Source organism: Ictidomys tridecemlineatus, chromosome 6 (genome assembly GCF_052094955.1).
Source record: "Ictidomys tridecemlineatus isolate mIctTri1 chromosome 6, mIctTri1.hap1, whole genome shotgun sequence".
In the NCBI taxonomy this organism is placed as follows: domain Eukaryota; kingdom Metazoa; phylum Chordata; class Mammalia; order Rodentia; family Sciuridae; genus Ictidomys; species Ictidomys tridecemlineatus.
The window spans coordinates 18,673,663-18,686,507 of record NC_135482.1 but is presented as its reverse complement, the minus strand read 5'-3'; the positions used below and the strand labels follow the sequence as shown (position 1 = coordinate 18,686,507).

The window sequence follows — 12,845 nt, the reverse complement described above, 5'->3', positions numbered from 1 at the left end:
TACCCGCAACACACACATCACGTAACTTGCCAAGATTATGTGGCTAGAAAACAGCAGAGCTAAGATTTGACCCTAAAGCCCAAGACTTTAGTATTCTAGCGCACTGCCTCCCAGCACAGAGTGAAAGTCATGTGTGGTTCTCAGTGGGGACGTCTTTCCAGAAGGGATGGTGTTTCAACTGACCATTGAAGAATAAGAAAGGGTGAGGAATTCCAACAGAAAAGAGGCCCGAACACCGGGTGGGATGGATTCAGAGTGTAGCATGTCTGGCGCACATGATGCAAGTTCTGGGTGGGAGGGGGACCGTGTTTGCCCTATCAGGTTCTAGGTGTTTGGAATGAGTTCCTTCGCTTTTAAAGAAGGAATGCATTTGTGTATGTGTTTATCCTCAACAAGAGGGGCTGTGACTCCCATGCGGATTGATGCCCATCATGGGCTCTCTCTTTCACCTATTTTGCTGAAGCATCGGTTGGGGTCATGATGTTCTGTATGATGATTCTGCACCAAAGGGATTAGGAAAAAAGAAATGACTCCCTCCTGATGCAACATGCCCAGGGCTTTTCAGTAAATCCCAGCCTCAGTTCCTACGACAAGGTAGGGGTAGCTCAAGGCACCTGCAACTGCGGGGGGACTTCTATGAAGAAAACCTTGAGTGAATTAGAGGTGGAGGGCTGATCAGTGTTCTAATTATAACATTTGTATTCTCTTTCAGGTGCATGGTTGGCTATGTGAATGCCAGCTTGTCTGTGTTTCGAATTTCTGACTTTGAGAACCGGTCTGAGCCTGAATCTGATGGCAGTGAGTTCTCAGGAACTCCTCTCAAGTACTGCAGGTAAGTGTGGAACTCTGAGAGTGGCTCTGCCTGAGCTGGGCTCAGTGTCCCAAGGGGAGATTTTGTTCCCATACCCCTTTCTGGTTAAGTGGGTTTAAAATGGTGGTTCACAGCTTTGACTGTGCATTTATAGATCCCCTGTGGAATTTTAAAAAAAAAACACCTCCTGTCAGGGTGCTAACCAAGCCAACTAAAACAGACTCCCAGGAGCTAAAACTCAGATATCAGTAGTGTAAAGCACCCAGGTGCAGTTGAAGTTAGAGAACTTCTGGTTTAAAGGGGAAAACTGATAATATAGTGGTGAAGACTTATATAGCTGATCCAAGAACAGGTGGTTTGAGTGACAGTTGTTGAGAGCACTTGTTCTGGTTCATTTCTCCCTCTTGTCCATACTTAAAAACATGACATTTCTAAATGTTCAGCAACTCAGAGGTATGAGCAGAGTCCCAGCTGGTTGCAGATTCTACCTTAGTAGCCTCTGCAACACATGTTTATTGTCACTCTGTCTCCTCCTCTAAGAGGAAATCAAGCTGTTCCTCTTAATATTTACCTATTCAATATTATGTGAACAAGAATTTGTTGAGCACCTACCATATGCCAGGAACTGTTATTTTATTTAATAATCACATCAACCTTCTAAGGTAGGAAGTATTATCCCAAATGAGAAAATCACTTATCAAAAGCTTAATGAATCAAGTTCAAATGCATCTTTTCTCCTACTACTTTGGTTGATGTTATAAGAATTTTATGGATTTCCCATCATGATGTTCTGTGCTTTCCCAGTAGCAAAAACATGAGGACCCTTGGATAGAGGGACTATGTAATGATCCATTTCAACCCCTCATTGACAGCATGGGAAGCAGAGGACCCAGTCATGGTATTTGATTTGTCTAAAAAGACACAAGACTGGAGGTAGAATTCAAGGCTCCTAACTTTCATCATAGTGTTTTTTTTTTAAATAGATTCATTAGCAAAGGGACCACATGCCACTCTGTAACACTCTCCCACATGCCGCAAAGACCTGGAAAGGACTCTCTGGGAAGAGCTGTAATACCAAGGCTCCAGTGTAGTTCTTTCTGGAGTTAATAAACAATGCCCTTGGATAGGAATTTTCAGCTTTCTGTGAGCCCAAATCAGATGACCCTTCTTTTATAAGTTACCCTCTTAACGACACTCTGAAAAGTGTATTCGCCAGTTCTCTTTCTTTTGCCTATAGTTCTTTTCTCAGTGAAATGGGCAAAGGCATATAAGCTAGATGTTGACACATACAGAAGCCCAGATTTGTTTGCTTAGTCCCAGTCTAAGAAGCTAGACCCTAGAGAGTGGAAAGTGGTTTGGCCTAAAAGAACAAGCGACACACTCTATACTCATCATGTTGACAATGGAGACATGAATGTCCAATGAACCTGGGCACGAACAGCTAACTCCAATAGGACAAGAAATCATAAGAGAAGCCAGGTGGGCCCCATTGCTATGCAGCAACAGCACATAGTCCACCCCTTTAAATACTCATACCACGTCACGGGTGATCCAATGACTGTCAGGTGACACCAGATGACTTCTTTCCTCCTTCCACATGGATGAACAAGTCAAATGAGGAAAAGTGGCTGGAAAATAGTACAGTCCTGCTCCCTGCTGAAGGCTGGTTGGGGAGTAAGCAACCAAGCAAAGGTAGTTGATGCCTCCCTGCTTCAATAGATGTTCCATGTGCTCATGAGACCACATACATAGAGTGATCAAGCAAGCAATGCTGGAGGCATGCAGGAGTCCAGGTATAAAACGGTTCAAAATAAAACACCAAATAATTTTTGAAGAACCTTTCAGTCATTAATAAATAAGATAAAATGGAGAGCCTATCTCAAGTTTTGCTTCCTGACTCATAATTCTTCCTATTTGTCCCACATAATAGCATAAAATACCTTCTACAGATTAGTAATATGAATGGGATTGTCAATGCTGTTATCATTAATTTAAATTATGGATGTTTTGTTTAGCATTATTTAGTGTAAAACTATATTAAAATAGTATTTTCAGATTTATTCAAAGTTTCTAAATTGAGGGTTTTATATATATATATATGTGTGTGTATATATGTGTATATATATATATTCAGACAAATATGTATATATTTATTGATGTGTGTGTGTGTTAATGATAAAGATAAAATTCAGGAGAGAGGAAGCAGGGAAATGGGATGGAATACAGAGGTGGGTTGGATGTATATATTCCATCATGAAAAATAGAATAGAAACATGGGACTTCTATTTTCAGTCATGTAACAGGTGTACTTGAAACAGCTCTCAGGCTGAAAACTTCTGAACATGTGGATTAAATTTTTTAAATATCTTCTCAAGTACATTAATGACCTAGGAAGAAAAATTGGTATCCTCTAGCCAAAACTAAATGAAGGCAGAACCCAGAGTAGTATGCAGATCGTTGCAGCCAACTTTTACCCAAAGAGTGCCTCAGTCTGGCTGGGCACAAATCATGAGCCACTCAAGAGGAACAAACTTTATTTCTGAACTCCACCAGCTCGCTCCACACACGTTCCCGGGAACTCTCCCGAAAGCCCCGCGGCTCCTCCAGGAACCACCAACCGGAAATCCCTCCTACGGCACTTCCCCAACCAATTCGAACTCTTCAGGAATCCCCGCGAGAGCTCAACCGGAACTCAACAGGAACTCTGGGAGAACTCGAAAGTCATCATTTTAATGGCTCGCTGGCATCACCTCTCAACCACTACTTCTGGAAAAAATGCCATACGTCATCCCGACTCCTCTGTGGCCCACAACAAAAGAGAACTTGTTGCACTGGGTGGACTTGAGTTTTGTTTCAAGGCCTTCCATGGTTCGAGAAGCGGAGAGAAAACACAAGTGACCACTCCATGAGTAAATCTAAACATATACTATATAAACGACTGTACAATATGCACACAGATATCTGTTGTACAGCAGTGAAAAGTTAGCTTCATGCGTCTTGTAACGTGGTACTGTAAAAAATAAGCCCCAGACAACTATACAGTATAGTGTCCTCTGGTCACGTTCAAAACAAATGAAACTAAGCAGTATAATATGCAGACAAATGTATGGATATACACACACACACACAAATATGTGTTGATCAAAACGAAATTCAGCAGAGGGGAAGCAGAGGAAGGGGATGAAGGAGGAGTATAGAGGTATCTGTAAGTTCCTGGTCGTATTTTAGTTTGGGGGCTTCATGTTGGATTTATGAGAGTTCTTTATATGATTAAAGTATTAAATAAATCAATATGAAAATTAATTAAAAGAGGACCATGAATGAAACAAATTCATCTTGTAAAAATTAAGAATTATGATTGGGCCAATCCTTTGTACCTGAGGATCTTAATGATGTATAGAAATGAAAAGGATAAAGATATTGTTGTGGTTATCAGCTACATAGAAAATGGGATAAAATTGAGACCTCAAAAGTATATTGCACAACTAGAGATGCCATTGCAGAAAAAATGTACACATTATGATTTCATCCTTATAGAGTTCAAGGAGAAAACCCAAGCACTATTTATTTAGGAAAACCTATGTAGGTGGCAAAACTCTAAAAGAAAACCGAGAGGATGGTTGTTACAAAAATTAGAATAGCAGTGACTTCACAGGGTGGCTGGGAATGGGAGCAAAGAATTTATAAACCACTGATCACGTTCTATGTCTTAACTTGGGTGGGGGGTCCCAGGAGGTTCACTTTTTACTCTTTCTGATACATATCTACTCTCATTTTCACAGTTTGAAAATGGGAATGAAGTAACTATATCTGCTGGTGCTAGAAAAAATGTTGTTTACAAGCCAGTCATCCATTTCTTAAGAAACAGAGGCAGCTTTAAGAAATGCATCAACTTAAGCTAAAAGGGAATAGTCTGCCTTCCTATATGTAAAAATGAAGCCAAGAACTGAAAAGTCATTTTCTGAAAACAATTCTGAGTCCCTTCGAAAATTTTCTTCCAAACATTAATGCCACTGGACTACCTAATGTCTTTGAAGATTAAAAGAGTATGACTTTGATTTTATTAGCTTTGAAACTCGTCTTCATGGCTGTTTCTACAGCAGCAGAAGGAAGTGTTTTCTTTGTACAAGTGCCAAAGAACAGGAAACCAGTCATTTTGCAAATACATAGCACCACATCAAAAGAAGAGAAACAGGGCTGGAGGTGCAGCTTAGTGGTAGAGTGCAAGAGCTTAGCATGCAGGAGGCCCTAGGTTAAGTTCCCACTGCAACAAACAAAATAAAAGGCCCAGATGGCATCTGCCCATGGCCTTTTTCCAAACTTCTGCCTAATGGAAAAGATCAGTAGAGTTAGAGGTAGGCTTAGGTTGAAGCAGGAACTGAAAGCATTTGCAATAATATTCTGCAAAAGCATATAATAAAAGAATTGTAGTCCAAATTTTTAGAGTAGTGTGTGAGACAGAAAGACTCCAATTCTATATATAGGGAAAACTGATGTATCAAAAAGAATTCTCAGCCATAGTAAGCACTATTGTATAAAAGCTTAAGTTGTCAATCGAGACAACTCTAGAAACAGTTTAAGATCCTTTCTTTTACGTACTTTTGTCTAATAGTCAGACATATGTATGATAAATGCATATTGCTACTTTACTTCTAGAATATTTACTTGGGCTGTATCTGAAATGCAGATAACTAAAGCAAAGGAATTAACATTTGTTTTCTATACTGCAGAAAACACAATTCCTGGTTATTGACTAGGTGTACCCCACAAAAAATAAATGGAGGGTAGAATAATCCATGCAGACTTTTAGAAAGAAAAAATTTATTTTTTCTTTCTAAAAGAAATGAAAAATTTATTCTTCCTAAAATTTCATGCACAGTTATTGGACCTGTGGAGAAACAGATTATATAACCATGTGTTAGAATAGTGTTTTAGATGGTCACCTAATCCTCATCACCAAAAAGAGAACCAGGAATTTGAAGGCTAATAAATTTCTTCTTAATTTCTTCATCACAAGTATCACTCTAATGATAAATAATCATGATACATATTGCTATGTATCCATCCATAGACACTAATACTAATTAAGATGGTAATTGTGATGATGATAATTGTGACAGCTCATAATTTTTTTTTCTCCTTGATATGTTTCAAAGATACTCTTCAGAGTACATTATTCTGTATCCTCATATGGAAATCAGCGTTGACTTTGAAATTAGAGACTGTCTCACATGAGAACCCAAATAATCGTAATTTTTTATTGAGATAGGAATTTGGGTATATCTACACAGCAAAACTGTCAAGCAACCAATAATTCCAAATCATTCTAAATTTCTAGAGATAATGTAAAGAATACTGGGTTCAAAATGCATGGAAACTTTATTACATCGACAAGTCACTTTTCAGTTTTCCCATCTATGATAGCCATGATAATGGTGAAGATAAAATAGAGACATGAATTGAAGCTCCTAGAATAGTGCCTGAACCCAAATAGGTGCTCAACAAACATCTGTGGAATTTAATGCTGATTCAAGAGCTACTGGAGGATATTTTAGGAAAGACTCTAGTAGCAAGTGGAAGAATCCAGTGTAAACTGATTTAAGCACAAAGTGATTTATTGTTTCAGAAAAATCAGAAAGTAGAGAGGGGACATGAGCTTTAGTAACAACTGGATCTCAAAACATGAATGAGGTCAGTAGGACCCTACCCCACTGCTGGTTCCACTTTGTTTTAGTTACTCCATTCTCAAATAGGCTCTCTCTCCCCATACAACTTATGATGGCCACCAGCAATTCCAGTCTTTTACCTCTGGCGGACTTAGTGATAATCCACATGGTTCTAATAGATGTACTGATGATGAGTCTTACTGATGAAGTCTGGCTCATCTTTGAGCTGAGAGCGGGAGGGGCAAGCCCTGTCCAACCCCATGGATGATTCCCCAGAGGAGAAGAGATATTATTTTACCAGAAGAAGCTTTTCACACTTTGCTCCAATGAATGAGGACTATCTAGTGGGGCTGGGAGAGATTTGAGGGTCATAAAAAATCATACTTTGGAATGTATCTTTCTCTTGTGCATTTATAGATACAGAGACTACCGGGACCCTCCTCATTCACTTGTGCCCTATGGCTACACACTGCAGTTCTGGCACGTGCTAGCAGCCCGATTGGCTTTTATCATTGTGTTTGAGGTAAGTTTTCTCCACCATTTCCACTGTTTTCTTTAACCTAACGAAGTCACTAGAAGCCATCCAAAAGGCTAAGTGATGAGTATCTGCAATGTGACTATCTACTTCCAAAGGTAGCATCATCATATTATGTTGTATTTTTTTATCTTTTCTTTTTCTTTAATTGAAATATTTGAATTTTCAAAGAAATATTTGCAAGTCCATTACTGATTGGTTGTTAATGGAAAAGTCAGAAATCATTGGTTCTAAATTTAATATTTCAGGACCATGATTCTTAAACTTTAGGAAAAATACAATGTTTCCCACTGCTGTTTACAGAAATGCTGGTACTTCATGACTAAGATTTTTTTTTTCACTAGCCCTCCATGATGATTCTGTTGCAGGAATTCAAGGAACATAGTTTGGAAGCATTGAAATGAATGAATATTACAAGTGGTACCTCTGATTGTATGTCATCATGGAATTATTTATACTCAAACACACAAATAAGTACTCATTACCTAAGATTCAAAATAGACTTATAAAGTATAATCTTCCTAGCAATTTCTTGTATTATGTGTCAATAAAAATATATCATCTATTTCCTTTCAGTCTTTTAGAATATTGCTATTAAAATAGTTGGCATTCCTGCAACTCTAGTCATAAATGTAAATTTTCTTCATAATTTGGAGACTATTCCATCGTGGTTATTTTCTCCACTCCACGGAACTAAGAAAAGATAATATTAAGCAGCTTTTTCCTGAAAATTAGCTTCTCGATGGGTCAGTTACTTTTTGAAGATTTTGTTTTTTGGTTTTGGTATTGGTGATTAAACCCAGAGCCTCTTTACTACTAAGCCACATCCCCAGCCCTTATTAAAAAATGTTTTTTGAGTCAGGGTTTCCCTGAGTTGCTTAGAGCCTTGTTAAGTTGCTGAGGCTAGCCTCAAACTTGTGATCCTTCTGCCTCAGCCTCCCAAGTTGCTGGGATTACAGGTATGTGCCACCACACCCAACTTGAAGATGATATTTTAACCTAACAGTCTTGACAGTTTTTCAGACAAAATAACAAGGGAGCTTCACTCAGTTAGTATTCAACTTTTCAAGAAGAACCTTTCCTTTTCTCTCAACATGCCATTATTAATTATTTCAAAATACTAGCAGACTGGGGTTATAGCTCAGTGGTGGAGCGCTTTGCCTAGCACATGTGAGGTTCCATCCTCAGCACCATATAAAAATAAATCAATAAAGGTATTTTGTCTATCTACAACTAAAAAATATTGAAAAAATAAATAAAACTACCGGAGACACACAGAAAAGTTTCTTAATTGGCCGAATTGTATGTAATCTATGTGCCAAGTTTGTCAAGTTTCAAATAAAATGAAGAATCGTTAGCACAACCATTGAACACGATTTTTGTCGTTAATAAATACTTAAGAACTCTAAAGGCCTTTACATTGTCATCTGGTACTTTATTGGTCTCCAGGATATAGATGAACAGAAGTCACCATGATTCTAAAGTTACACCTATTTGTATTTCAGATAAAGAATTTGGGGCAGTTTTACCAAAAACTGAAAGGAGCATTTCCCTGGATCTACTGATAATTCTTACGACCAAGTTTCATAAAAAAATTTGGCCATCTACAAAGCATTTTTAAATGTCTTCTTATGATTTCCACTGTACCACATATTCTATAGATGAGTGAATGGAGGCTCAAAGCAGTTAAGTGACTTATCAGATAGACAGATGCTCTGAGATAGTGAGAGCTGCCGAGCCGGACCCACTCCTAGGTTTCCTGATTCCAGGGTGGAGGATCTTCTGGGTCTCCTTTGAACTCTCCAGGGGTGCCTTCCACACCTTCTCCCCTGACTGCTCCTCCTCTTCCCTGGGTGGAGCACTCAGACCCTGTTCAGCTCTCACCCATCAGTGGTCTTTTCTCCGCTGCCTCCACAGCCCCATCCCACTTCCCACACACCCCACAGGCTCCTTCTCCAGCCAACCCCTGGAGCTCCTTCCGGAGCAGGATGGACCACACACCTGACTCTGCTGTGTTCTCCTCTGTTGTGTTTCTAGCACCTCGTGTTCTGTATAAAGCACCTCATTTCCTATCTGATCCCAGACCTCCCCAAAGATCTGAGGGATCGCATGAGGAGAGAGAAGTACCTGATCCAGGAGATGATGTACGAGGCGGAACTGGAGCGCCTCCAGAAGGAACGAAAGGAGAGGAAGAAAAATGGAAAAGCACATCACAACGAGTGGCCGTGACCAGGTAGGGCAGAGGTGTGCGCCTGGCCAGGAGCCTGGGGATGGGAGGGGCTGCTTTAAACCCTGAAACAAAGCTCACCATGGCCCCAGTAATCGGGATTAAAATAAGCTCCTTAGAAGCTTCCAAAACCAGTTTGTTCCCTGAATCTTTGCAACTTGATCTTCCCCTGCTTCTCACCTCCAGATTGCTCTTCTCACCTCCCTGCAGACTCTGGCCTGACAGTCATGGCCTTTATGAGCTGGCCCAGGTGTTCCCTGAGTTAGCCTTCCTCTCCCTCTACTCCAGCCGGGAGGTTCTCTTTAGCATCCAGGGCCACACACCCCGTTTTCTGGTTGAAGTCAGCTTTTCATCTCACCCAGCATGACCTTGCCTCCACCACCCATGCAGTGCTTCCTGATCCACGGCACCCATACCCTCCAAGAAGTCTTCCCCAGACTGTCAGCCTATTGACATTCCTCCTAAACAACTCTGCTTATTGCCATCAGTGCTACATATATTGAAATACACTGATTTGTATTGTTAATTTATGGACTTTGAATAGTTCTCAACCTCCTTCAACATAATTGTAAGTAATCGAAATCTCTATGGAATATAATCCTTATTCTTCCAACTAGCTAGCGTAATATTAGACACAGGGCACCTAATAAATGCACTTCGATTAATGAAGGTAGGATGGATTAAGGTGAGTACATTGTGAGAAAACTCCATAATGTTCTCACACATCCTACCAAAAGGTTCTGAAACTTCCTCCCTGACCTTGGATAAGTCCATTTCTCTAGACCTCAGTGTCCTCAGTGATGAGATATTTACAGCAGCTCCCTGTTCTGATACTCCATGAGCTAGTATTATTACAGAATTTCTTTTGTTTCCTTGCCTTTCCATTCTCTCTCCTTCATGTGATTGAAAAACGATTTTTAAGGCATTTTCCAAATTTGGCCTCCAAAGGAAAAACAACACACATAGGGGAACACTGTGTTCTTTACTTTCCCTGTAGGCGAAGATATAGGAGATAACCTGCTCAGGCATTTGTGGTTAAGTTAATAAATGTGTATCAACCCAGTTCCATGTTAATTGTCCAAAAGGTTATTATGAGTTGAATAATGAGGATGGACTTGGAGAAAATAGCCTAGACCCAAGCCCACGGGAATAAAAGTGGTACATAGGTGTTGAATACTCAAGTCCAAACTGCACTCTGGCTTCACTAAAGGCAAGAAAGGTTTTGCTAGCCATAATCTAGCATATCTGCTATATGGCTATGTGACTTTAGGAAGATTGTGAACATCCCTGAGCCTGCCTATTGAGCAGAATTAACATGCATCTCAAATAAAGTCTATAGAATACCAGCCAGGATTTGTATTGTTGTTAAGCATCATGTTGTGGTCTGCCAGAGTCTATGTCTGGCTTTTCCTTTCTCTTTTTGTGTGATTTTGCATAGAACATTCATATGGATTCAGCTTCCACATTTTCAAAAGTTAAGAAGCTGGACTAGACAATACTTTAGGAGACATTCTTGCTTTAACCTTCTGGGATTCTGTGATGTACTCCAAGCCTTTTGCCGTTTACCCATTCTGATCACCTCTTTTCTTGATCTGGTCATTTTTTTTTGGAGGAGAAAGGTCAACTCTATGCGGATGGCTTTGGGTTGGGTGGGAGACAAACATTACCAAAGAGAATTGCTCCTGAGAGCTCCGGTGGCCAGAGACCAAGGTGTAATTGAGTGGCATTATCCACACCTTGATGCTATGCTGGCTGGCAATCAAAATCACTGCAATTCCTTCTGGCCTCACCCCTACCGGCTGCTTTCCTCCCATAGGGACCATTGTTCATTTTTTTCTTGAAAGCATCGTGCCTGTCACCATTCCCAAGACAGTCGCCATGTTGCTTCACTTGTGCTCTCTGACTCAATCTGCTCCTCTGTAAAGCAGGCATCCTAATATTGGTGCCACACCTGACTCAGTTTGGGGTTACAAATTCCTTGAATGCCTTCTCAGGACAAAGCATTGCACATCATGGGAAGCCATGGGGCACAGCAGATCTTGATGCCTTCTTTTCCCTTTCCAGGTTATACTTCATTTCCAGGCCAAGGACCTGAATTTTGTTTACTTCTCCCAGCTGTGCAAAAGCACATTCAAGTGAATGACTAAAAATGCAACCGCAGCGCATGTTGCAGACACCGGCAGCCGCAGGGAGGCTGGGCGCCCAGTGAGGATGGGTGATGGAGTCCCACTGCTGTGAGATCACCTTGCAGTCCAGCACACAATTGCTATCTATCCATAGACAATTCTCGACCAAGCAAGCATGCACGTCACGGGCAGTTACATTCTCAAGTTTTTAAAACCAAGGGGAACTTGTATACTGGGCCTGTTTTTCAGCCTGTTTGCTACCTTTTTTGCATTCGATTCCATGTGAATTTTACAGACACTGGGCTAAAAAGGGTATTCGGACACCTGGACACACATTCCTTGGATATCATCATGTGGTCCTAATTCCCTGTCACCAAATGACACAGACAAGACCCTGTTTACAACTTTTTTTCTTTCTTTCTTTCTTTTTAATTTCAGATCTTTCTGAGGAGATTATTAAATATGACATATCTATAGCTATGTGTATGGCCATAGATGTATTTCTGTGTGTACATATGTATAGTCATATATTCCTACATATGTACATACAAATACAGAGATATATAAAGTACATAGAAATTCCTTACTTGTAAATAGCCAAAACGTACTGACATGAATGATGAATTTTCACATTTAAATAGTCATCAACATGAAGCCATGTTTAATGCTTGTATAATGTGATGCAATAAAATTTAAAATAAATTTATGCACATGGAATATTTTCAGCTGGCTGTCCTGAAATTCTGTTGTATTTTCTTCTCATAGACTAAGGGCATCATAGCAGAGTGTGACCTTCAGTGTGAGGTCTATCAAACCCGCAACGCACCTGAGAAATTACTTCACCCTCCAGAGAAGCTATATTATTTTCTTTGTCACCTTTTCCATCTATCTTCTTGGGATATCAAACAGATTAATTAGAAATCACTATGAAGAGCATGAAAACGCAGTTTGTGGATATTGGAATATAATAATTGATAGTTACTTTTATGACCCTGCCTACTAGCACGTTCTAACATTCTAGGAAGGAGCTGCCTATTTGGGGAGGAGGAAATATATTGTAATTACTGTCTTCTTCAGGAACTACAGAATCTATCTTGTTAAAAGTGTTTAAAATTTATTTTTATTTTATGTTTTTGAGCTATACAACATGATATTTTGATATATATCACATAGTGAAAAGATTACTACAGTCAAACAAATTTGCAGTTCCATCACATTAATATATGTATGTTGCTTTCACAAAATAACTGAAACTGGGTACTTTCTAAAGAAAAGAAATTTATTTAGCTCATAGTTCGGGGGCTGAAAATTCAAGATTGTTTTTTTTGTTTTGTTTTGTTTTGTTTTTTGTCCTCTAGTGAAGGAAACTCAGGTTGCAACCTGACATGGCAGAGAAATAAAAAGGGAAACAGCCATGTACAGAAGAAGGGGAGATCTTATGCTGACACAGGAAACCAGAGAGATTCAGGAGTCAGGCTTG

General features: G+C 39.8%; 1 protein-coding gene across 5 annotated transcripts in view; it reads left to right on the top strand.

Moving 5' to 3' along the window:
- Positions 1-12,086, top strand: part of Ano4 (anoctamin 4) — a 384,018-nt gene extending 371,932 nt beyond the window's left edge. For 4 of the 5 annotated variants that reach the window (XM_078052935.1, XM_021724481.3, XM_040279417.2 and 1 more), the window contains 4 exons: positions 713-832; positions 6,895-7,000; positions 9,050-9,245; positions 11,304-12,086. In XM_078052935.1, coding sequence (XP_077909061.1) covers positions 713-832; positions 6,895-7,000; positions 9,050-9,241 — 418 coding nt within the window. In that variant the 3' untranslated portion in view covers positions 9,242-9,245; positions 11,304-12,086. Of the gene's footprint in view, positions 1-712; positions 833-6,894; positions 7,001-9,049; positions 9,246-11,303 lie in introns of those variants that run through there. The other variant, XM_078052936.1, reaches the window with a different exon arrangement.
- Positions 12,087-12,845: the final 759 nt, after the last annotated feature.